At 43.2% G+C, this 26613-nt stretch overlaps 1 protein-coding gene across 1 annotated transcript in view; it reads right to left on the reverse strand.

Annotated features, from left to right (window-relative positions):
- Positions 1-26333, reverse strand: part of xkr6b (XK, Kell blood group complex subunit-related family, member 6b) — a 75146-nt gene extending 48813 nt beyond the window's left edge. Inside the window, exon 1 of the mRNA XM_004541910.3 lies at positions 25415-26333. Within this exon, the coding sequence (XP_004541967.1) occupies positions 25415-25977 (563 nt within the window). The 5' untranslated portion in view covers positions 25978-26333. The remainder of the gene's footprint in view (positions 1-25414) is intronic.
- Positions 26334-26613: the final 280 nt, after the last annotated feature.

Consider the following 26613-nt stretch of genomic DNA (forward strand, 5'->3'; position numbering starts at 1 on the left):
CAGTACTTGTTGCTCTTTGCTACCATTGGTAACATGCAGCATATGTACTGAGGTGGCAAGTGCTTTGGAAAAGGGCATACAGCAACAAGTGTACTAGTCTAGCCTTATGTGCTTCATTAATAAGGCAGTATGCAAACCATGTTGTCATGTTTTTCAGACCAATGGAGGAAATGCTTCCAATTTAGTGACATCAGCCTCCAGAACTTTTCAAAGAATTTCAGTCGATTATTCTATTACTCAATCACAGTAAAAACATCCAAAGCTTTTTACTTTATCTTGAAATGGACATTATATTTTTTTGTGAGACAGATGGCTCTGCAATTGTGAAATCAACGTTTGTTCCATAGGCTGAACTGTTTGCAGTGGCTAATGTTAACATAATGTAGTATTAGTCAGCTACTCAGCAAACATCCTAACATTTTAGTTTGTGTCTTGTAAACAGGATATCATTTTATAATCTTAAATAAATGGATTGCTAAAGTGTTGGTATATCAAGTTTTTAATGATAGAGTTTATATTCAAGTACAGTGGGGCAAAAAAGTATTTAGTCAGCCACCGATTGTGCAAGTTCCCCCACCTAAAATGATGACAGAGGTCAGTAATTTGCACCAGAGGTACACTTCAGCTGTGAGAGACAGAATGTGAAAAAAAAATCCATGAATTCACATGGTAGGATTTGTAAAGAATTTATTCGTAAATTAGGGTGGAAAATAAGTATTTGGTCACCTCAAACAAGGAAAATCTCTGGCTCTCACAGACCTGTAACGTCTTCTGTAAGAAGCTTTTCTGTCCCCCACTCGTTACCTGTATGAATGGCACCTGTTTGAACTCATCATCTGTATAAAAGACACCTGTCCACAGCCTCAAACAGTCAGAATCCAAACTCCGCCATGGCCAAGACCAAAGAGCTTTCGAAGGACACCAGGAAAAGTATTGTAGACCTGCACCAGACTGGGAAGAGTGAATCTACAATAGGCAAGCAGCTTGGTGTGAAAAAATCAACTGTGGGAGCAATCATCAGAAAATGGAAGACATACAAGACCACTGATAATCTCCCTCGATCTGGGGCTCCACGCAAGATCTCATCCCGTGGGGTCAAAATGATCATGAGAACGGTGAGCAAAGATCCCAGAACCACACAGGGGGACCTGGTGAATGACTTGCAGAGAGCTGGGACCAAAGTAACAAAGGTCACCATCAGTAACACACTACAACGGCAGGGAATCAAATCCCGCAGTGCCAGACGTGTTCCGCTGCTGAAGCCAGTGCATGTCCAGGCCCGTCTGAAGTTTGCCAGAGAGCACATGGATGATACAGCAGAGGATTGGGAGAATGGCATGTGGTCAGATGAAACCAAAGTAGAACTTTTTGGTATAAACTCAACTCGTCGTGTTTGGAGGAAGAAGAATACTGAGTTGCATCCCAAGAACACCATACCTACTGTGAAGCATGGGGGTGGAAACATCATGCTATGGGGCTGTTTTTCTGCCAAGGGGACAGGACGACTGATCCGTGTTAAGGACAGAATGAATGGGGCCATGTATCGTGAGATTTTGAGCCAAAACCTCCTTCCATCAGTGAGAACTTTGAAGATGAAATGAGGCTGGGTCTTCCAACATGACAATGATCCAAAACACACCGGCCGGGCAACAAAGGAGTAGCTCCGTAAGAAGCATTTGAAAGTCCTGGAGTGGCCTAGCCAGTCTCCAGACCTCAACCCCATAGAAAATCTGTGGCGGGAGTTGAAAGTCCGTGTTGCTCGGCGACAGCCCCAAAACATCACTGCTCTCGAGAAGATCTGCATGGAGGAATGGGCCAAAATACCAGCTACTGTGTGTGCAAACCTGGTAAAGACCTATAGTAAACGTTTGACCTCTGTTATTGCCAACAAAGGTTATGTTACAAAGTATTGAGTTGTATTTTTGTTATTGACCAAATATTTATTTTCCACCCTGATTTACGAATAAATTCTTTACAAATCCTACCATGTGAATTCATGGATTTTTTTTTCACATTCTGTCTCTCACAGTTGAAGTGTACCTCTGGTGCAAATTACTGACCTCTGTCATCATTTTAGGTGGGGGAACTTGCACAATCGGTGGCTGACTAAATACTTTTTTGCCCCACTGTAGATGAGATTGTCATTTTTTTAGTATCGAATTTAGTATTGAGAATTGTGTAATTCAACTGGTTTTGGTACTGAATACTAAATTTCTGGTAACGTGACATCCCTACTGTGCTGTTAGGCAAAGTTTCACACACGCTGTCTAGAATTGTAACCCAACAAGAGCAAGCAAAATATAAATGGTGCTAATCCTCATTCCCACTGCTTCACACTCGGCTGTGAACCGTTCCAGTGCAAGCTGGAGGCCTTCACCCGATGAAGCCAACAGAACCACATTATCCGCGAAAAGCAGAGATGAGATTCTGAGGCCACCGAAGTGAAAGTCCTCCGCCACTTTGCTACACCTAGAAATCCTGTCCATAAAAATTATGAACAGAATCGGTGACAAAGGACAGCCCTGGCGGAGCCCATCACCCACCGGGAATGAGTCCGACTTATTGCCGGCAATGCGAACCAAGCTCTTGCAACGGTTGTATAGGGACTGAATGGCCTGTAGCAATGGGCCAGACACCCCATACTCCCGTAGCACCTCCCACAGGACACCCCGAGGGACACGGTCGAATGCCTTCTCCAAGTCCACAAAACACATGTAGACTGGTTGGGCAAACTCCCATGCACCCTCAAGTATCCTTGAGAGGATAAAGAGCTGGTCCAGTGTTCCGCGACCAGGACGAAAACCGCATTGTTCCTCCTGTAGCCAAGGTTCGACTAGCGAACGAACTCTCCTTTCCAGCACCCTGGCATAGACTTTCCCAGGGATGCTGAGGAGTGTGATCCCCCTGTAGTTACTTAAAGATGGGGACCACCACCCCGGTCTGCCAGTCCAGGGGTACTGCCCCTGATCTCCACGCAACATTGTAGAGGCGTGTCAACCAGGACAGCCCTACAACGTCCAGAGCCTTCAGGAACTCGGGGCGGACCTCATTCAACACCAGGGGCTCTGCCACCAAGGAGTTGTTTAGCTGCCTCAGTGACCTCGCCTCCGGAAATTGGCGGGTCATTCCCCTCATCCCAAGACTCTGCTTCCTCCTCGGAAGACGTGTCAGTGGGATTAAGGTCCTCGAAATATTCCTTCCACCACCTGACAATTTCCTCAGTCGAAGTCAGCAGTGCTCCGCCAGCACTATACACAGTGTAGGTAGAGCACCGCTTTCCCCTCCTGAGACGCCTGACAGTTTGCCAGAATCTCTTCGAGGCAGTCCGAAAGTCTTTTTCCATGGCCTCTCCGAACTCCTCCCACACCCGAGTTTTTGCTTCAGCCACTGCCCGAGCCGCATTCTGCTTGGCCTGTCGATACCTGTCGGCTGCCTCTGGAGTCCCACAGGCTAACCAAGCCCGACAGGACTCCTTCTTCAGCCTGGTGGCTCCCCTCACCTCTGTTGTCCACCATATGGTTCGGGGATTACCACCACGGCAGGCACCATCCCCCTTGCGGCTACAGCTCAATGCAGCAGCTTCGGCAATGGAGATGCTGAACATGGTCCATTCGGACTCAATGTCCCCAGTCTCCAGGTGGAGCACCTTCCAGCACCCCACCCAGGGACTCTAAGAAGGCTGGGTACTCTGAACTGCCACTCGGTGCATAAGCGCAGATGACAGTCAGGACCCGTTCCCCGACCCTAAGGCGCAGTCAACAAACCCTCTCATCCACCGGGAAAAACCCAGCCCGCCGCCTCTCACCAGGGGCAACTCCAGACTGAGACAGAGTCCAGCCCCTCTCCAGGAGACTGGTTCCAGAGCCCAAGCCATGCGTAGAGGTGAGCCCGACTATATCTAGCCGGTACCTCTCAACCTCACGCACTAACTCAGGCTCCTTTCCCACCAGAGAGGTGACATTCCATGTCCCAATTGCCAGTCTTGGCAGCCGGGGATCAGTCCGCCAGGGCCTCCACTCCTGGCCGCCGCCCGGCACACAATGCACCCGACCCCTATGGTGCCTCCTGTGGGTGGTGGGCCTGCGGGAGGATGGGCCCATGTCCCCTTTTCGGGCTGTGCCTGGCCGGGCCCCATGGACTAAGGCCTGGCCACCAGACGCTCGCCCTCGGGCACCCTCCCCGGGCCTGGCTCCAGGGCGGGGCCCTGGTAACCCTATCCCGGGCAGGATAAACTGTTCCCTCGATGTTTTCTTCATAAGGGTCTTCTGAATCGCTCTTTGTCTGGTCCCTCACCCAGGACCAATTTGCCATGGGAGACCCTACCAGGGAGCAAAATCCCCCAGACAACATAGCCCCTGGGGTCCCTGGGACACACAAACCCCTCCACCACGATAAGGTAGCGATTCACGGAGAGGGGTTATAATCATTAAAGTAATATGACAAGATACTTTCAAAAGTATCGCTACTCAACACTGCCGATGGGCGACAACTTTGGAAAAATACAATAAAAAGTATCTTCATAAGGTGTTGATCTACCACATACCATCAGAACTTCTTCAGATTATCTATCACTGAATCTACAAGTCTTTGAAACTCTACTAGAGACCATTTTTTAAAAGATATTCCTTTATGTGGTGCCCTAAGGATGGAGACGCTATCGTCCTATGAAAGACCACTCCCACCAGGGTAGACATGTTTGATCACACAATAAATGTGGTTGCTCACTCTGAACAAACTTTATAATGTTTTTTGGTGTTTCTTCTGTCTAAGGGGACAAGAGGACTGAAATCATACCATGAAATGCCTCTCAAAGATCCCCTGAAGCATTACGGTAGCTTGATGTGATAGTTATGGTAAACAGGAAAAATGCACAAAACTTACTGCAACATCATGCTAATTTCAAAATAATAAATCAAAATTGAGACAATGCAAGCCAAACATTTCTGCATTGAAATGCTGGATAGATAGAGACAGTAGGTGGGTGACAGATGACTTGTGTTTTTTGTTTTTTGTTTTTTTTAAGTAAGCTATTTTTCATTGGTATCCTCAGAGGCATTAAAATTAATCTGCCTTAACATCTTGGAGGTGACCTTGTTATGTGGAGGTACTGGGTTGCTCAATAGGTCTGAAAGACAGAATGACAGGATCATGATAGCTGAAAAAGTGTATGCTCCATCTGACTTGAATAAGTATTGCTAACCTCCCCTTTCTAAGTGGCTTTCGGATCTTTCAGCCAAATATAGGCTTTCCTCCACTTCTTATTTCAACATCTAAATTCACTACAAACCTCTCTTTTGTTCCTTTTTTATATGGCCAATGCTTGATGAATATTTTGTCTCATGATAGAGTGAAATCGGAGTGGAATTTCATACCCAAATAAATACTTCAAATCCATTTTCTCTTATTGAGCACATTTTGTTGAAACATACAGGCAGAGAGAAGAAGAGACACAGAGTGAGCAAGAGAGGGTTTGTGCTTTTTGTTCTTCATTTTTCTACGCATGGTTGAAGCTGAGTGTGCTTTTAATGAAAACAGAGCACTGCCACTGTACGGCAGCGCCGGTCTGACTGGTCAGTGTAGGGCTCTGCTATGAATCTAGGTCACAGTTTGCAGCAGGGCATTACCTAATTAACAGTTCTCAATACACGCGTCTACATTTTAGCTCTCTGGCTACAAGGCATCTAGATAGTAAAAGAAAAAATGTACAGAGGGAAACTTCACAAGGCAGATGAATTGATGGGTTCTCAAAAATTGTTCTTTATGTTCATTTGCTTTAGTCACAATTTCCACTTACCCTAAGCAAACCTTTGTAATAACCTATGTTATATGGCCACGTTACAGTAAATAATTTAAATTTTTCATTACTGTCAGCTGATATCTCGGCAACAGAATCTTTATCATCTTTCACTACATTGAGTAAATAATTTTGTTTATATATTTTCACCTAAATACAGATTCCTTTTCTTTTCATGTAGAAACTTTCATACAAACTAATAAGAAAGCACAAATATCATTCAAACTGCCCGACCAAAACACAGTCACATTCTCGAATATTTCATTGGGCTACCTTTAGCTTTGATGATGACACACATTCACTGTGGCATTACTTCAGTAAGCACATGCTATGTCAGAACATTTATTTCCATCCAGAGTTGCATTCATTTTTTTAATTGAAGGGTAGATGTAAGCAGATTCAACTACAGGAATGAGAGCAAATCATGTGTTTTTGTGACAGGCTGTTAGTAACACAGCTTTTAAAGATACCATTTAAAATTAGTTATTTGCTAAGTTATCGATTATGTGTGGATACAACACTGGATCATCCCTTGCGTTAGATGCCTTATTGAACGCTTAAATGATTCATTAGTCAGTGTTGAGTGGTTTAAAAACAAAAGAACATTTCTCTGAAAATGTTCGGGTACAAGGACTGGACTGAAAATGAGTGACAACCAGCCAGTGTCCAAAGAAAAACTTATTGTTCAAGACCATTTCTAAAAATTAAACAAAAGGAAAAGACAGGAGAGGGAGATTGACAGACGGATAGGGTAATGCAGTGATGTGGATATGGCACTGGCCTGTTGTGGTGCAGAGGGAGCTGAGCATAAATGTAAAGCTTTTGATTTAGCGGTCAACCTATATTCCCACCCTCACCTATGGCCACGAACTGTGGGTAGAGACTGAAAGAATGAAATTGTGGATACAAACAGCAGAAAAAAAGCTTTTCTCTGAAGAGTGGCCTCTCCTTTAGTGATAGAGCGAGGAGTTCCGTCATTTGAGAGGGGCTCGGAGCAGAACCGCTACTACTCCACTTTGAAAGGAGCCACTGCAGGTGGTTCGGTGATCTGACTAGGATGACTCCTACCCCAGATAAGATTAATTTAGGTAGCTGGGGAGCTGGAGGTCTGGGTTTCTGTCTTTAGGATTCTCCCCCCACAACCCATCCTTGGATAAGAAAATAGATGGATGGATAGACTTTTCATAGTGTTCTCCAACAACAACACTATGAAAAGTTCTCCAACTCTCCTAACTCTGGTTAAGTGAACCCACTGCGCCAATGTATTTTATATGTCATTTTTGGATTGTGGTAGGACTCGACTTAAGCGGTCAAAGAAGTGCAGGAGACTGATGCTGTCCAGTGTAGCAAGTGATTTATTCACCATTTTGTGAACCAAACAATATTTACAAAGAAACAAATAAGAAACTCAACTCTATAATTATTAACTCAGTTCAAATAAACATAACTGAACTTAAATCAACGGAAATTAAGGCCAAACTGCACACAGCTACATTGACCTGAACCTTTCTCTCTCGAAACACCAGAGTTCTTCTGCTTAAATAGTCCACTTAACCAAACAATTTCTCCTCTGGACTATTCCATTCAGTATGTAGGTAAGATGAACATGATTATGTTCAAACCTCTACTACTCCTCTTTACTGGCAACATAAACTCTGCGGTGTAATCAATACATATTACAACAATAAATCTATTTCTTCATAAACCCTCTAAAATCAACTTTATTAAATTATAAGAGTTCTTCCCCTTCTGCACTTGGTCTCTTCCTGTGACCTCAGATGAACCCAGAAGGTATAAAGCAGGAAGTAAAACTACATTTCCTCCTTTTGTTTCTGGAAGACAGGTAGGTAAGGTAAGTTCTAAACAATACAAATTAACAGTTGAAATAAATAACATGTTAACTTAACAAACTTGTATGAATTGATTTAAACCAAAATGTTATATTATATAATCTGTAAAAGTGCAAAACATAAACAAACCCGGGATAGTAGATGTTTGCCTATTGCAGATTACATGTGAAATATGGTTAAATCAAAACAAGAATGTTAACTAAGAATATAGACAAATGGTCTTCTCACCCACTTTGTCACATGGATGTAGAATTCTGGTCCACTGAAGAGGTTGTTTTGTAACACCAGGTGTCTTTTTTTTCAATATCTACTGAACGTCTAGTGTTCGTGTCTGTAGGACCTCCATGTACAGGCTATTTATAGTCCAAACGTGGTCGCTATGGATGTCTTTTTAATGTCAAACTTAAAAAACAACTCAAACAAAAATGTCAAAAATGACTCATTTTAGATGTCGTTATAATGCTTGAATAAATCAGTAGGTTAACACGCAATCAATTCTGTTTGTTTTTAAATAATCTGTATTCATGTATCATGTTGATAACAATGTTGATATTTGTAAATAAAAATCTATTACATGTATTGCTCATGTAAATTTCCTGCACCTGTCATAGATGTCCACATGATGTCCAGAAAACCCCGTCGTATTCATGTCCAGCTTGGGTCGCTGTTCGGTGTCCAAATTCTGGACCTAGTCTGGACGTCATATAGATGTCCAGATTTGGTCATGGACCGACAGACCTAATATTGTCAAGATCTTCACGTCTATCTGACACCCAATGTTTAGTGGGAAGTGTCACTTTTTTTTGTTTTTTTATAATTCTGATGGGCAGATGCTGTGCAAAGAGCTAATTAAAACTGTACTGGGGATTCAGCAGTGAATAATTAATTGCATTATTACTGTACTGCCAGATGATCTATTTAATAATTCTCACTAAAGAACAAATGAGTTTGGGAAATCTCCCTCAGCAGGCAGAGCATTTTTACAATCTCATAATCAGTGTCTACTGTAGCATGTTCCTATATTCTCTTTTTCCAGTCTCCTTCTTAGTCTTTCTCTCCTTCAATCACACTTAAGTACACACATAGCACAGATAATCTGCTCTGCTCTTTCCTCTCATTTCCTCTCTGTTGCACATAGACGTGCAACTTTGAGGTAAGGCATGTTAATGACTGATTAGACATTTGGACAAACCTTAGGCAACTTTGTGTTTTGGCTCAGTTAATTTCACAGTGTCTCTGGCAAGGACAGGTGTAAATGAAACCTGACACATCAAATCGTCATCAACAGTCCACATCTAGGTGCGAAACACACAACAACACAAGCCAGAATGTGCGCACGCATGCACACAAACACACAAAGTCATCTGAAGTGTCAAACTCACTGTACAGCATTAACAGCATTTGGCTTGGTATAAAAATGTAATATAATTATAGGTAAAAGTGTAGATTTATACCGTGCAAAACCTCTCAGAAGACCTATTACAAGTTGTCATTGGTAGCTGTGCAGTGCTATACATACATCCTCTTACCCTTGAGTGCGGATGGGGAGGCTGGAACCAATCCCTGCTGACATTGGGTGAATAGCAAAGGATATCCCTGGGCATGGTGGCCTCCTTCTCAGTTGGTAATCAAATACAGTCTGATGTAATTTTCATGATCCAAGAGCTTGGTGTGGCTTTTGAAATTTGGGTTCTTGTCTATTATTGGTTAGTTTGATTTCCTGTTTTGAGTCAATTATTATGGTCATATTTAGCTTCATTTCAGTTTTTATTTCCATTTCATGACAAAGTTTAGATTCCAAGCCTTAGATCTTGTTAAATTCTTCTGGTCTCATTCTTTTTAATAGTCTAACCTTCACTTTCAGTGTTTCCTCTGTCTCGTTCATTTGCTTTCACCTTTTGTGCTTTTTTTCATACTTTATGGGGATTTTTAGCTTTTATTATGATAGGACAGGCTTCAGGAGTGCACAGGAAAAGTGGGAGTAAGAGTAGAAGAGCAGGAGAAGAAGCAAATGACCCAAGTAAAATCAAACTCAGGCCTTTAAAATAGCCTTGCAGCAAATGGGTTGGTGAGCCTTCAATGCTACCCTGTCTGTAATAATGTTTAGGTTAATCTTCAGTGTTGGTTATCTTTTCATTTTGCTTTTTCCTATTGTACTTTGTAGGATAGTTTTCCTTCTTGTCTTATGGTAATTTTATTTCCTTCCTTTGAAACTCTCCCGAAACTAGTTTTTAATTATTTTTTCACCTTCTCTCTGTTTGTCAGATCCCACTGTTGAATTTCCTCTGATGTTTCTTACTAAATTCATCATTCTGTTTGCCTGGATTTTTGCCTTGTCATTTTTTTTCCAAGTCGTGTATTATTTGGACTTTTGTCTTTCCCCGGTATCAGCTGTGTGCTTCCTTTTTTTGGATGTATGTATATTTTAGACTTTGGGGCGTCTTTGCTCTTGTTAGTTGAAGGATTCGTTAGTTTGTTTGCAAGCTGCACTTCAGTCCTCTTCACATTTCATGACAGTAATACAATGATGTAACTGCAAGTTGTCTTAAATGTCTGCTAATATTTCAAAATGTTTTCCATGTCATGGGACGTGTATGTGCACGTTAGGCCTCAATCATGCAGGCCTAGAAAATTGAAAACTCACAAAAGTGTGTATTCCCCAACTGGTTGGCGAGCGGTTGCTGCCAATTACTGCGTGAAATCAGTTGCAAAGAGGATGCTGCACCAAAAACCTCCCTTGCTTCGTCCACTGAATACCATGGTTGCTGGCAGTTTGCATGAAAGATGCCATCGCATCTGCAAGCTGTGGCCCACTACTCGCTGAGTGCAAAGTATAAACTGTGACTCCTCCAAAAACAGAGATTCTCCTTCAAAAAAGAGCTGTGGCTTTTAAAATGTGTTGGTTGCAGTGGTAAGGATAACTCTCCAAAAGTTCATTCTGTTCATCTGGACGTAGCGTTTTCAGTGGGAGAAACGTCTCGTCACTCATCCAGGTGACTTCTTCAGTTTCAGCTGACTGCAGGTTTCCTCAATATTATAAACAGTATATTTGCATAATGACTGAAACCAGCCCACTGAAGGAACAATGGGCTGGGAGGTCAATTCCTTAATCATAATTATGCAAATTCTCATGACCATTGATCAACAACCACTGAGACTGAAGAAGTCACTTGGATGAGTGACAAAACGTTTCTCCCACTGAAAACGCTACGTCCAGATAAACAGAATCAAGTTTTGGAGATTTACTTACCTGGATGATTGAGCATCCATCAAGATGGTAAGTATAACATTTACTTTTAAGGAGAACAGTCTCCATTCACAGTTTACATTGTACTTTTCACACTTTCTGATAGTGACCAAAGCAATCGCAAGGAGGTTGTGTGTGCAATTATGACCAATGTCACCGTCCATTTGCCAGCGACCAGCCACCAACCATTTTTCCCTTAGTGACCCATGGTAGCCAGGGGGGCACCAGCTAGTCTCCAGGTATGTGTGATTTTGATCTTAATAAACCAAACTGCAAATGCAAAGATTAAAAATGTTTTGTTATTCAGTCAGAAAGAACCAGCTCAAGAAAATTGTTATTTAAAATTAATAATTTAAAAGTGATGAATGAATTACATGTAACTAAATATTGCATTAATAGTAAATATAGATAACTAACAGCTAATGCTATATTTAATTTAAATCATGAGCTAAATTAATGTACAACTTATGTTTAAAGTAGTATTGTTTGTGTCACTGTTCTACATGAGTAAGATAAAAATATGTTCATAAATCATAATAAGTTTCTACATGACACGGTTTTACGGTAATAATAGGAGAGCATTTTGTTTTTAGTAACACACAGGTTCACAGACACCACTTTGAGAGGTTTTCAAGTAAAGCGTTTGAGAAAATCAGGTATGAAAACGCGATTATCTGTGAAAACATATTTGAAATGCTCTACTACTATCTATATTGCTCCATGTTTTGTTACACTGACTCGTCTTCAAAAGAGAGCTTTGTGCCCACTGGGGAAGTTTGTGTGTGTGTGAGAGAGAGTGGAGCGGAAAGCTCAGCCTTGCCCAAAAAGACAAAACCCAGTCAGCAATCTCTTGTGGCAGTGAGAGGGAAAATGCCAAAGTGGACAAAAATAAATGATCAAATAAGCAACCTTCTCTCGCTTGGATGAAAATAGTGTGGGAAAAGCCTCAAAGTCTTCCACAGAAATTCTGCATCAAAATAGTCTCGAATAAATCAATAAAAAGACACCCACATATTTGATAGCGTTGCTTGATTTTTTTTTTCTTTTTTTCTCCATTCCCAAGGACTTTTCTCCTGAGAGCAGACGAAAAAGAATTCCCATGCTATTTTTTTTCCCAGCCTTGCACTCGGATAAATGTTAAGCTTATTTCAAAAGGCTCCATGATTAAACGTCCTGCTAATCTTGGCGCGTTCTACATAAAAATCCACAGAGCATAAATCCATTTACTGCAAAATGTGAGGGAAGGCAAACAGAAAGTGGGGTTGCTAACAATTTTCAGGGTGAAAATGGCAACCATAAAGACGTGGAGCATTTGGAAATGTGTTTGCTCGTCACTGCTCATCAAGGTTAAAAATGTGTAAATTGGCCATATGGCTTGGATTGCTGAATTTCTAAAAAAAAAAAAAAAAGAAAAGAAAAGAAAAAAAAATGGTTGGTGTGTAATATTTTCATGCCATCCAGAAATTGACAGTTTGCTAAAACTCCTTCTTGGATGGATTTTATTACACCAAACACAAGAAAGGACGTAACACCTTGGTGGAAATGTGCTGCATGAAAGTTTCTTGATATAAATAAAAAGATAAACATGTTGCAAGCACCAAAGCTGCAGAGAGATGAACAAAGCATCCATTTGTGTGCCCTCACATCAGATTCTTGGTAATCTGCTGATTAAGCAGAAACCAAATGCCAAAATATATCAGAATCTAACACCTTTTAATACTTGCACACATTCTTCAAGAATCTTTGCAGGTATATTTTTTGGGCACTTGGATGGACTTGTCAAGGCTCCTCTGCAAAATATGACTGTAAAGTTAAAATCAAGGCCAGAACCAAAGCAATTGCTGTGCAACTCCCTGTTCTTCTTGTTGCTACTCACTCAGATTGTGACTGTATGTTTGCGGGTGCATTCGTGTGCTGAATGAACACATTTGGGAGCAATCACACGTGTTCCATCTGAAACGTCTCCATCTAAATCTCTTGGACAGTATTGTATAGGATATACTGCATATGAGATGTTCATAGCACGCTTCTTGTTGTTTCTTCTGAACCTGTAATCCGTATAGAGGCAGGGGAGTCACAGTGGCAGTTTTACACTGTTATGTCCCTTCAAGGAATAGTGGACTAATCCACTCAGTTACGGCGGCTGAAAATATCTCACTGACTCCATTTCATCCTCAAAACACTGCAGGGGAAGAACCAAATAGAGCAATGTTCACTGACATATTGGGCCCATAATCCATGTCCATACTGTATATAATTATTCCTGTTCATAATACTATATATATATTAAACTGTACACAAGTGTATGTGTATGTATGTTCCTAAGAAGTGGCATTGAAACCCTTGTCTCTGGGGGAAATTGACCTGAATTCAGCGCTCAGACTGCTCAGTCATCTTGACTACAAACACTGCAAAGAATCAACCCGGTGCGCACATATATAGCTTAACTTTTATTTTGTGCGATGTCTGTCGTCTTACGTATTTCCCTTTCTGTCGTTCTTCTCTCAGAACCTTTGGATTTATGTTTTCTTTTTTCATATAGGTCTGAATCTGACATAAGAAGTGTTGTTGTGCTGCCGCAGAGCAAAACTTCACAGCATATAATCTGATGTTTTACACTATACCATATGAGATGAGCCGAGTGCTTCTGAACACTCATCGAAACATAAGGCAAAAGAACATTCACGCCGCCTATGCATGTATCCCTGTTCACACGTTTGCACACGTAGCTGGAAACAAACAGATTTAGATATGAGTAAGAGCCGACTTAAGTATAAAGTCAGTCTTGCTGCTTTTGTTGCAGAAAAAGGGAAAAGTCTGCATATTCTACAGTTCTTAAAAAACCTTTGCAAAGGCAACCGTTTCGATCTATAGGAACTTGTTTGGGCATTGCTGCTTTTGCTGCCAGGCATATTGACCACAATGCATTTAAATGGCCTGCTGAGCACAAAGCATTCAGACTCCTGTTAATATGTAATTTGCTCTGAGGACAAACAGACATGAGATAAGAGCTGAAAAACAGAGGGATGAAGGCGAAGAGTGGGAGGGGAAGCAGGAAGTGCAAAGAGCAGACACAAATAGAAACAAAGACAGAAGGATATGAGGAGGGGCAAGAGTCAGAGGAGAGAGAGAGAGAGAGAAAAAATGACTGGTAAACAGAGAAAATAGTCCCAACATATGAAATGCACTTTTAATGAACCCCCTTCCCTGCTAGTCCTGAAGTGGTGGTGATGTATGACATCTAACTGATCACTGTTGGTCTCTTGAGCAGATGACCTCTCTCCTATGATGCTCTCAGCCCTCCACAAGAACCCAATTTAGCTCTTCTGCCTCACCACAGCCACCAGAATAAAGGAAAAATCCATCCAGCCGCAATCATAAAGAAGAAAAGAAGGACACAAGAAGGACAGCGATGGACTACTGAGCAAGAGGCCTGAATACAGGCTGTTCTAAATACGAGCAGGCCACTAACATTATGTAGGACAGAACAGATGTTTTTCTTACAGTAAATGTCATGCGTGAAAGCCCAAGATGAATTCAAGCATGTGGGTTTACACATACTGTAAAGAAATGTGCCCTTTTTTGGTTCCTTGTTGGGATCTGGAGAAAAGGATCGCTTTCATGAGCGTCTGTTTGCAAGAAAGCCAGAATGAGGGAAGTGTTACAGTACCTCAGCAAAAGACTAGATAAAACTGTCTCAGAGGGTAAATCCAGGCATAGCTAGCTGAGACGGCGTGCACGCTCCGCACAACATCACGTTGTTTTGGGGGGTTTTTTAAAGTGCGTGCGCGCTTTTTGACTTTCTATCGTCACATTCCCAATTTCTCAGTGAGTGTAACAACTCACTAAGCAGGGTATCACCATGCAAATATGAGAATGAGAAGAGAAGAGTGTGAAACACTGCAAGTGTGACACTGAGAGAGCATGAGAACTAACGGGGCTGTTCAATTATTTATAAGCAGAGATTGTCTGTTTATCAAACTGACGCCTGGAGCGTCGGCCATGATTAGACTCAAACAATGGTGGTCTTCACTGAACACTGCTGAGCCAGCTTTCAAGACACAGACTAGATATGAATAAAGCGCAGACAGCATCAAAGTGTGTGTGAGTGAATATGTGTGTGTATATGTGCTTGTGTGCATAAATAGTTTTTCAGTGTTGGTTTTCACACTGTTAAGAATGGATTATTATGTTGTAAAATATCCAGTCATCATTTATGCACCTCTTATGAATACTTCATGTGGAAACTAATAGTTGTTGAAAAATTAACTGCTTAGACCTCGACTGTAGCATACTGTAATGTGTTAGATGCACCTGTTCAGCTGGTGGTTAATGCAAATATCTAATTAGCGAACCAAATGCAACTCAGTGCACTGAGGCTTGTAGAAATGGTCGCAAAAGTTCAAACCAATCAGCAGATCAACTGCTGATATACTGGGGTTTTTCCCCACAACCAGCCAGGGTCTGGGTTTTACAGACAATAGTATGAAAAAGTGAAAATATCCAGCGAGCAGTGGTTCTCTGGGTGAAAATGTCCTTGTTAATCCCAGAGGTCTTAGGAGAATGGGTGCACTGCTTCAATAACAGGCAACAGTAACACAAATAAGTGCTTGTTACAGCCAAGGCATGTAGAAGAGCATCTCTGAACACACAACAAATTGAACCTTGGAGTAGATGGGCTACAGAGGGGAGAAAACCACACAAGGCACTGCCGCTGTCAGCTAAGAACAGGAAACTGAGGTTATAATTCACACTGGATCACCAAAATTTAACAATAAAAGATTGGAAAAATGCTGCCTGGTCTGACGATACTCGACTTGTGCTGCAACATTCACAGGGCAGGTTCAGAATTCGGTGTAAACAACATGAAATCATGGCTCCGTCCTGCCTTCTATCAGGCTGCTGTTGGTGGTTTAATGGTGTGGGGGATGTTTTCTTGACAAACTTTGCATCTCTTTGCACAAAATACGCATTGTTTAAATACGATGGTCTACCTGATTATTGCTGCTGATGGTGTCCATCCTTGACCACAGCATGCCAACCTTCTGATGGCTGCTTCCAGCAGGAAGCACACAGCATGTCCTAAAACTCAAATCACCTGAAACTGGTTTCTTGAACATCACAGTGAGTTCACTGCACTCAAATGGCCTCCATAGTCACCTGAGCTCCTTTGGGATGATATATGCTCAGGCTGTAAAGTCTTTAAAAGCCTTTTGAACCTGTTTGTTCACATTGTTATGTAAGAGTCTGTTGAAATATCTTCTTTAAAGTGGCAATAAAACAACTTTTACCCACTTGCAGAAAATATTCTTGCTTATATCAAACCAGATTCTTCCAGCTCCTTACACAACCTGCAGAAGCAGAATATGCCGTCCGTCCTGTTGGAATCACTTGTTAGTGAGTTTTTATTTCGATCAGCAAAACACTTGCATACTTTGCATTATTATTCACTCTAATGTTATATGTTCTACTCGATTTATCGGTTCAATTACTGAGAGAAAGACTGCTTTCTGTTTGGCTTGATGTTTGCCTTCCTTCACCTGTTGCTTGTTTTTCTCCACTTCACACTGAACAGCTTGTGTACAGTCAGCTGGTGTGATCTCGTGGGCTGCCTGCAGCTTCTCTGAACTAACATTATTTTGCCTTGAGTTGAAAAGTGGCCATAAGCTGCACCGCACACACACACACACACACACGCACTGCACGGCCGGGTGTTGATTCTCAGTGGGATTTGCAATACCAGCAAACCTTTTTAAACCTGTTTTTCTGCCCTAGCATCGAAATCTCATTCAACGCACCTTCGAAGACGTTTCAGATTTTACAATGAAAGACTGTGCGCTCTCCCTTTTTTTACAACGTGAACTATGACTTGCTCTGTTGCGTGCGGTCTTTTCAGCAGAGCATAAATAAGTGGCCATGTGAAAAGCTGTGAATCTAAAGGAATGCCATGAGCTGCGAGAACAGAGCCATTACGCCACAGGTGGACTCTTGAACCGAGGTGTAACAGTTTCCTGCAGGAACGAGACGTTTTGTCAGGGTGGAAATGAGGAACGGAACGTGGGAGATCTGAAAATGGGCTCTGCAGGGAGCATAAGATGGGTGGTATGGCAGGATAAGGAAGGCAGGGAGGGAAGAGGCGCTGTGTTGTAATGGGGCAGGAGCCAGATGCTCCAGTTTCCTTGACAGAAATGGAGGTCAAATGCAGCTTTATGTGAGGGCAACAGTGAGAGAGAGAGAAGCACAGACATAGAGAGAAATATAGAGGGGAGGGAGGCAGCATCATGACTTTAACTAGTGGTAAGGGACACTGCACACCGTGTAGAGAGCCCCCATCTTTCTAACTACAGCAGGGGAGGATAAGACTGTGTGGTGTCTACTTCCAGGATAGATGAAGGGGGGAGTAATGGGGTTTATAAGGAGGCTGAGAACATTAATAGATGTAAGTGAGAGAGAGGGATAAAAATAAAAACATATGTTAGGGTAGACAGAGCTTATGAAGCACTAATGGATAGAGAGACTATACGGGGAGGACACATGATGAACTCAAATGGTCCATCTGGGAATGTGGGCCTCACCTATTCCAGGAGAAAAAGGGGCATAAATATATATTAGAGATGCAGCTATTAGGCAAGGGACTCTAGATGAAAAATAGCTTTTGTATGTGAGTATTTCAGCTCACACTGGATAGCCCATGGGCCCACGTAATGATTTTCTCTGAGTAGAATATGCAGTTGGGTAATGGGGGAATATACATCACACGTGCTGTTGTGAAGGCTTCAAAGGGGAAAGTGGCAAAAAGGGCCGATTTAGGGTTTTGTTTAGAGGAGAATGGGATTAGCAGACAGTTGTAGGGAGGACCGGGAACCGAAATGATGCAGCCAATAAAACCAGCCGCACGCCACGCTGAGCAAACAAGAGACTTCAGAGTCAATAAATCCTACATCGTCACAAGCCAATTTCCACAAGCTGGCAAGCTACAACTGTAGCGAGCAGCAAAGACGAGTGTAAACATGTTAGCATACACAAAGGCAAATTGAACAATACTCTGAATCTGGCGAGTATTTGTCTAATCAAATGTAAAGATAAGGCTGGGTTTGAATGAAAACACCCATGTTAGCCCCGTTCTCGGGACATTTTTACCCTGTTTGAGGCACTCACAAGCCCACTGGTGCCTTTTAAAGACATGTTTACTTTAGAATCATTAATAAATGTACGGTTTCGTACAACAATCACAAACAAAACGACAAACAAAAGGAGCTGGACAGTTTAAGGAGTCGTTTGATATTACTGCCAATAAACTGTACATAAAAGATGGACATAGCCCTTGTGATGTCATCCTCATTTTAATGCCAGCAGTGATTTAAATCACACTTTAGGTTCTTAACATGGTCAGCACGCCTGCTTTCAGAGATTGTATATGAATCCATCCCACAGAAACAAATCCTTGCTATCTGGTGCTACACCTCCAGTCACCAAAACTGAAACACAGACAAGCCGCATTATTTGTCATGTAGTCTGATTAAAAATGCTCCAAATGTCACCAGCGTCACAAACACGCTTGACTCAATCAGCAACAAAAGGCAGACTGTACTCTCTAAGGAAGAGAGTGAAGGAGATGACTTTAGGCAAAAGGAGAGAGCCACGGGAGGACAGGAGGAGTTCACTGCCAGCTGACTCACCACTCTCTGATCAAAGCGCGAAACAGGACCTGGAAATGTGTTATTCTCAAGGTGTGTGGTGCCTGTAAGAGAGCAAGATGCTGTGACGTGAGACTGCATATAAAGAGGTGTATAAAAAAACAGCTTCTCCCTACTCCCTTGAGGTTCACGTACACACGTATGTGCGTGTGTGTGTGTGTGTGTTTGTGTGATCCGCATACAGATCTCTGTCTGGTAACCCATCTGCCCCCCGTGTGCTTGATATTCAGTCATGAGCCTGCCTCTGTCTGTTGAACAGCGTGGAGAGGCAGAAAGAATTTAGCATCAGGGCCTTCAGGCGTCTACGACAAAATATTGTTTTGCTTAGGAGGCCAGCCTGAGGCGGTTAAATCAAGCATGATCACATGCTTTTTATCCGTATTCATTTGCCCTGCACTGAACTTAAGAGCCTTCTACAGTAACAGCTGGCGTTACCGCCTGTAGAAACAAGACTGGAATGAACCAACATGTTAGCTACTCATTTATTTACAGGGTTACCCTTACGTACCCATGTGTTGTCAAAACCCTCCGCTAAAGCTTGTTGAGTCTTTTACAAGACCCAGTTTAATCACCCATCTGTTTATTAAGAGGTGAAACATCTGGATTTGAATACCCACTGAATGAAACGTTTTCCAGCAATGCTCCAGCCTCAACCAAAGTCATGAAGAAATGGAACCAAAACAGCAATTGAGTTCTCTTTTTCAGCTCTCTCCCCCTCATCTCCGCTTCTCAAATGACTAAGGCAAATATTTCTCTGCCATTTATGGCTTTCTGTCTCTTTACCCCCGGCTGCGGCGCATTCCCAAGAAAGCCGGCTTTTCTTGTATTTTGATGGGCTCCTCTGTCACATAATTGGGGGCTGTCTTGGAGAGCTGGCTTTAAAGGTTTGTTCCCTGTTATCACTGCTAATGAGAAAATGAGCAGCGTTACACTGATGTGATCCACCAATTGGAATGTAATGTGCTGCCTGTAAATAACACACAACAGAGGTAGATGTGCACCTGAATTTTAAAAAAAAGGTTTGCTAGCTGATGTATTTTGATGTCTTTAGCATGTAAATATAAATACATAATATGTTTTATATATCTTATTTTAAAGGAGATTCCCTGTCTTTGCTACCAGCAAAGAGAATAAGCAGTCCAATAAGACCCCAGGCATCGATCGCTCCTTCCCTTCATTCCAAAAATACTCCAGTGCCTCCACGGCGGAGGGAACAAGATGTTCCCATCTTTCACCGCTTTAAACTCTCAATATGTAATTGCAAATCACCAATCCATCCAAGCCTTCATCGTTCCCTTCTTTCACCCTCTTGGCTGTTTTGTTTTTTTTTTTTTTGTCTTTCTTGTGTTTTTTTTGCATTGACATGGCAGCTGGTTGCATTGAATCATCTCAGTGTCTTGCTTCACTGCGTCTACAAACCTTTTTTGGCAACTACAAGCAGCCCAGCCAGCCAAGGGAGGCTTTTGTTGACTCCTTCGCAGACTGTATTAATATTTACCAGGCTCTGAAACACAGGCAGACATCGACCATGAGGCGATTCCTTCGTGTTGCTTGGTGGTAAGCCCGTTCTTGTTTTTTGGATTAAAGCATAATCCAACCAACCAGATTTTGCAGTGTTTAAACATTGCTTGCTGCAGTAAGGGGGTGTGAGGAATTGGTGGAGGGGGAGGGGGGGGGGGGGGGGGGGGGGGGATCCCCACGCTGTTGGCTTCTGTTCAGCTGGAGAATTCCTTAAAAACCAAGATGATCGTAGGATTTGAGTGACGCTATATGTTAACCGGTCTGAGTAGCAATCTCACTGGCAATTCTCCATATACACTGTAGATGTGTTTTTTTTTTTCATTTTCTTGCACTGAGTTGGAAAGAAAATTTATAAGAGTAGAAAAAAAAGCAGTAATACATCCCACACACAGCGATGATCTTAGACACCATATTTAAAATACTACTTTCTCGCTAACCAGATTGAAACCTTTCAGCCTACTCTATTGATTCAGATGGACATGGCAAAATGAAAAATATACATAAACTCATAATACTTTCAAAGTTTTCCCTTGTGTGCTGACAAACTGTCAAGAACCGAGTGAAGGTTTAAAGTGTGCGAGAGGAAGGACTCAAAATGTGCACCAAATACAAAATAAGACAAGCAAATTTGATCATATCCAAACACAGTACGCAGTTCCCAGATGACCCCTTCATCACTGTGGTTATAACACTGTGAAAAAACAGAGCTGCATATGCCTGGGAGACAGGAAAAAATCAATACACAGTCCCATATACAAGCACCCTTTAATATTCACTGAGTGTAATCTGAAACCAGGACCTCATAAGGTTAAAAATACCAAGATGAGGCGCTGAAACTTTCTTGGTGCTCGAGGTAGAATTTCAGCACTGACACCAGCAGAGCAGTCGTTTCACAGAGGCACAGCTCCCCAGCCTTTTTCTTATATTCTGACAAATTATCACCATCTTTCAGATTACTTCTCAAATGCCAGTTGTGATCACCAAAACCTTTAAAAGAAAAACAACCCCTTCCAGAAGGATTTTGTTTTTTCAAACAACCCACCTACTGGACTTATAAAAGCACCAACATGAAACTTTTAATAGTCATTCATAATATACCACGTACAGTCTTTTATCCAGGGCTGAACGAGACTCGTGGCTCAAGAGTTGGGAGTTCGCCTTGTAATCGGAAGGTTGCTGGTTCGAGCCCCGGCTCGGACAGTCTCGGTCGTTGTGTCCTTGGGCAAGACACTTCACCCGTTGCCTACTGGTGGTGGTCAGAGGGCCCGGTGGCGCCAGTGTTCGGCAGCCTCGCCTCTGTCAGTGCGCCCCAGGGTGGCTGTGGCTACAATGTAGCTTGCCATCACCAGTGTGTGAATGTGTGTGTGAATGGGTGGATGACAGGTTGTGTAAAGCGCTTTGGGGTCCTTAGGGACTAGAAAAGCGCTATACAAATACAGGCCATTTACCATTTACAATGTTTAAAACGCTGAATGGGAATGGATGTCTCAGACTAGCCACTTGTTGCTCTGATGCATATTTTCTTAATGTGCCCTTAGTCGGGGAGCTGACGAGAAACAGCTTAAAAAAACAAAACAAAACAAGAATGGCCAAAGTTAATGCAGAAGAATGTGAAATATTCTGACCTTAATTGTTAAGGTTGGTTTAAAAAACGACAATACTGGATGGTTCCAACCTCTTAAATATGCCCACGACTTCCACTTCTTTAACCTGTGATGCACACTTTCACCTTCAGCCAACAACCACACAAGACAGAAGACAGATGTGTAGGGACATGTAAACCGAATGTTTTGCCTAACATCTGGATTGCTTGTTTAAACCAATAAACGCTTCAGTCGTGTTAGAACAATCTTTAAAAATGTTTTGCCAAATACCAGTATCTGTGGCTGAAGAAGCAATGTGATGTTAATGCGTTCACTTTTTAGTGGTTAGCAATCGCTGCTGCACAAGTGTTGCTCACTTTGGCGGAACAGCACAGGAGCTTGCCACTTTTACACAGCTATTAGAATTAAAAAAGAGAAGGGGTAGACTATGCCCCGCCCCAGTTCTGCGGGGAATTCCCAACCTCCTGAAACCCTCTGAAATTTCTGTATGGATTCCTGCAATGAGGTGCGGATGGATGCAGTTCTCTTTCAGCCAGGCACTAATTTGGGCTTACACTGATTAAGCTGTTCATCGTGCTGCCAGGAGACCGCTGTGTATGTGCGATCCGCTAAGCGTATGTGAGGAGAATTTCTAAAGCTCAAGGAGACACCATCAGCGGTGCTGGCGACTCACGGGGAGAGAGGACATGAAAGAGCTACGGACAGCCGGTGTCATAGTGGGATTACAGATGGGAGAGGAATCCTCCCCACTCTGTCAACAATTAACAAGCAGATAACTGCAAAACAAGCTCGGCGATTCTGTCATCGGCTCGGTCCTCAGGTACACAAAGAAGGAGAGGGGGGAAAGAAAGGAGCTAATTGAATGTAGAATTGAAAGTAGAACTCAGTAATGAGACATGATGAAGCAGCGTTTTTGACTCCTGTCAGCACTTCAGGTTGTTTTCTCGTATTAATGATGGCAAAACATTTCACAAACTGATACTGCAGCAGCTTGCCTGAGAATGGCCATTATTGGTCATTTGAAATCCAGTCATGAAAAAACAACAACATCACCCATAAAAGAAACAAAAGACATGCTTCTCAAAGTTTAGACACAGCTGATGAAATGCAACAAAGTGAACTAGGTAGAGAACAGTTTAATATATACGCACGCCACATGATGCAGCGCAGTATGACAACATATGCTGCTTATTGGCAGGGTGGCATCTTGCAGCGTCTAATAATCTCCATATCAACTGTTATCCCTGTGGGGCTCAGGTTATGAACTCTCACTAAGCTGACAAGAGCAGCTTCTGACCCTCCACTCCAAACCAGCAGCCAGGCGGATCATGTCCAAAGGGAGAAAGTGGCCTGACAATGATCCCCTGCCCCCAGGTTTTGTGCTGTCACAACATACACAACAACACATTATGTTTCCTTGAGTTCCTCATAAGCAACGTTTAATCACTCCGGTCTGTTGTTGTACTTTAACCATCTTGGATTTCTCTTGTGCAAATTCTTACTTTTCATGTTCATGCAAAGTTGAAGTTGTTTGGTATAAACTTAACTTTGCTATTTTACGGTTATGCAGCTGGGATCAGGGGAACAGTTACCAGGCAACCAGAGGAGATTATACAGGAAGAGTCAGGCTGGGGTCCCCCATTTCCATCTTTGAGCTTAGCTAAGCAAGCCAGCTGCATGTGGAAGTTGATATATTTAAAAAGATTTTTTAAAATAGTTCAAGTGTGGCACTGAGCTCATTTAAATATGGCAATAGAACAGGATAAAATACCTATTTTCCAGCTGCTGTTATATAATGGGTTTACTGGAGTTCGTAGGCACCTAAACAAAGATGCACACAGTCATATCAGACTAATAACACTACTGATGGCTCACTTCCATTTACAAATCTCTGTAAGCCAAGCCACTGAGCCAGCATGTCTACCAGGACCCTGGTGTAATTAATACAGCCATAATCAATTATATTGTTTACATCAGTGTTTTTCCTTACATGCTGAATATCTGAAGAGAAGCAAATATCTAATGTGTTTCAGCAAATGCTCGTTGGTATTTCTCTAAAACAGAGTGTGCAACAATGAGGTTAGGCAAATTAGGGTTCTCTCCATTTTTGTACATTTTTACTTAGGATGCATATGACCAACCACTTTCACCATCAACACAAGCAGTGTCTTTGACTGGGTGCCTGCTAACAGCACTCTCCATGCCCTCAACCCACTACAGACATGAGCAAAAATAATCAATCGAATCACACTAGAGTAAATAAACATGAGCCAATGCAACTGCAGCTAATCAGTCTAACAGCCTATAGGTGTACCTCAAAACGGGTTGGATGGGGGAAAACTACTGGAGACCCACCAGCAAGCACTAAATTTAACTTTAGTGCAGTAGTGAGGTTGTTTTTTTTTGGTTTTTTTTTTTGTTTTTTTCAAGAACATAAAAAGGACATTGGGCTTTTTTTCTTTACACTAAACTGCAAGGCTCAAAATTGGAAAAATGGCACGAGAAGATATCTAATTTAATTGCCCGTGCCATTTTTTCCATAAAGGTCAGTGAGTTTTAGTTCACATTTTACTCTTACGCGTGTGAGTAATTTAGCCCGTAGCACAGATGTTACTGTGCATCACACTAAGTCACGGCTTAGGAAAAAAATCCATTTGTCCGATGAGGAGCAAAAAGGCTGCTCTCAAACACAAACACCGTAAAAGAATGAGGTGGACCCTTCCGCCGGTTCCCACGGTGTACTGCTTTACATTTTCCCCACTTCTCTCTGGGCAGCCGTCATGCGTTACTTTTACCCCCATTAAATGCCAGCCACTGCGTCTGTCTGCACCAAAAAAAAAAAAAAACAACAACAACAACTCGTCGGCCAGAAGCTCCGACTAAACAGCCCACATATAGTAGGAGAGCTATGCGCACCGGTGTCACATTTACTACTATAGACTCTAGATGTCACAGATTGCGCGCTGAGATCTACACATTTAAGCATCTCCGTAGTCCCCCCGGCTCATCAATTTGCATGGCCAAAAAAAGCGGATTTTGGTGACCAAAATCTGTCGAGCGTCGCAGAGGAATCGATGACATCATGTCTGTGGGGGGAAGATGTAGTTTTTGCGAGCCGTGAAAACAGATGCTCGTCTGGCCTCTGGTTGGAGTATCTGATGCGGGGAGGGGAAAGCGGGTGCATTGAGGCGACTGTGCACTGTGATGTGAGCGACACACACACACACACACACACACACACACACACACACACACACACACACACACACACACACACACACACACACACACGAGCTTTAGGTTACTACCTGCTCCGTCTGAGCAAATAGCTCTCTTCCCTCCCCACAAAAGCGCAATGGCGCACTGTGGTGCACGCACAGCGGTGCGATTTCTGTGCAGATGTGGACACATTTGCGCAACTAAAACGCGCGTGGTGTGACTGAATGTCGAAATAAGCTAAAATGTAAATGCATACATGTGAGCCACAATGAGGCTGAGAGCCGAGCGTAACGGCATCACAGTGGTGCTGATGTTTTGTTTTTTTTTACCCCAGCCATGTACACAAGATCGGGTTATACCAGGTGACAGTCAAGAAGAGGTTAGAAGGCTGGCTGAGTGGATAGAGGAGAGGAGCTGGAAACACTGCGCTTTTAGGAGCTTAACCGATTCTTTTGAGGCCCAAACTTAAAAGTTTGTCTTACCTCCACACTTGTCCCATCTGAAAGATGTGTATAAGGGTCTGCCAGACCCAGACGGAGAGGCGGCAGCACCTGTCTCTTTGCAAACTGGCTGTAGCTCTACGACTACTCAGCCCCTCCACGGAGCCCAGTCCTCCCCCCGTGTAATCCTGGACAAACCACCTGAAGCTCAGGATCTGAACCAGAACCGAGGGCACCAGCACGAAGAACAGGGTCAGGCCTGACCACAGGAAGTCCTGTTTGTGATAATAGTCGACGGCCAGCCACAAATCGGTCCCCACGTCCCAGAAGAACACCAGCAGTGCCAGGATGATCCACAGGCAGTCCAGCCAGAGGCGTTCCTCCTGCGGTGGTCGCGCTGCATCTCTTCCCTTCCCCTTCCCCCGGAGGTAATGCAGGCAGGCGCTCCGGCAGCCCCAGTAGCACGACGAGGTGTTGCAGCAGTGACAGATGTGGAATGAGCTGCCGTCCCGAGTGTCGTCCTCTCCCGTCCCCACCACCTCGTCCAGATTGTGCAGCTGGGCGAAACCGGTGACGACCCCGCGACCATCGGATTTCGCTGCCATCTTTCCCTCTGATGTTCCCACCTCCTCCGGCTTCCGGGGTTCGTGACGACACTTCCCTGACACCTGTTTTGCACCCCAAATGTTGGAGCCATCTAAAAGCGGGGTGTCAGCGCGTCGCCGTCGCTCGCTCCGTCCCCAGAAAGCGCACCGGTGGCGCAACAGACGCGGCACATTTTCCCCTGCTTTCCCTCCACTGCAGATCTACTCCCACCTGGCAACAACAATCTAATCTGCGAGTTCAAACAATTTAATTGGCAACTCATGCGTCCGACTGCGATCCAACAATTTTTACCTGCGCATTAATCTCATTTCCTGCTGTTTCCCATCTCTGCAGCTCGCCTCCAGCTGCAAGCGGAGTGCCATGAGCAGACGGTCCCTCCACTGTCCCACGCCGACGTAACTCACCCCCCCTCTCTCTCTCTCTCTCTCTCACACACACACACACACACACACACACACACACACACACACACACAGACTCACTGCCAACGTGGTTGCCATCTAGTGTCTCATTTGAAGCCCCAAAATATGCAGGAGTGGGCCGACTGCATAATGTAGATGGTGATTTGGTGATGACTTGAGTGTTTGAATCAATCACACTGACACAGTTTGGAGTCACTGTTTGTGGGATGCAAA

The sequence above is a fragment of the Maylandia zebra genome, linkage group LG15 (assembly GCF_041146795.1).
Source record: "Maylandia zebra isolate NMK-2024a linkage group LG15, Mzebra_GT3a, whole genome shotgun sequence".
NCBI lineage: Eukaryota > Metazoa > Chordata > Actinopteri > Cichliformes > Cichlidae > Maylandia > Maylandia zebra.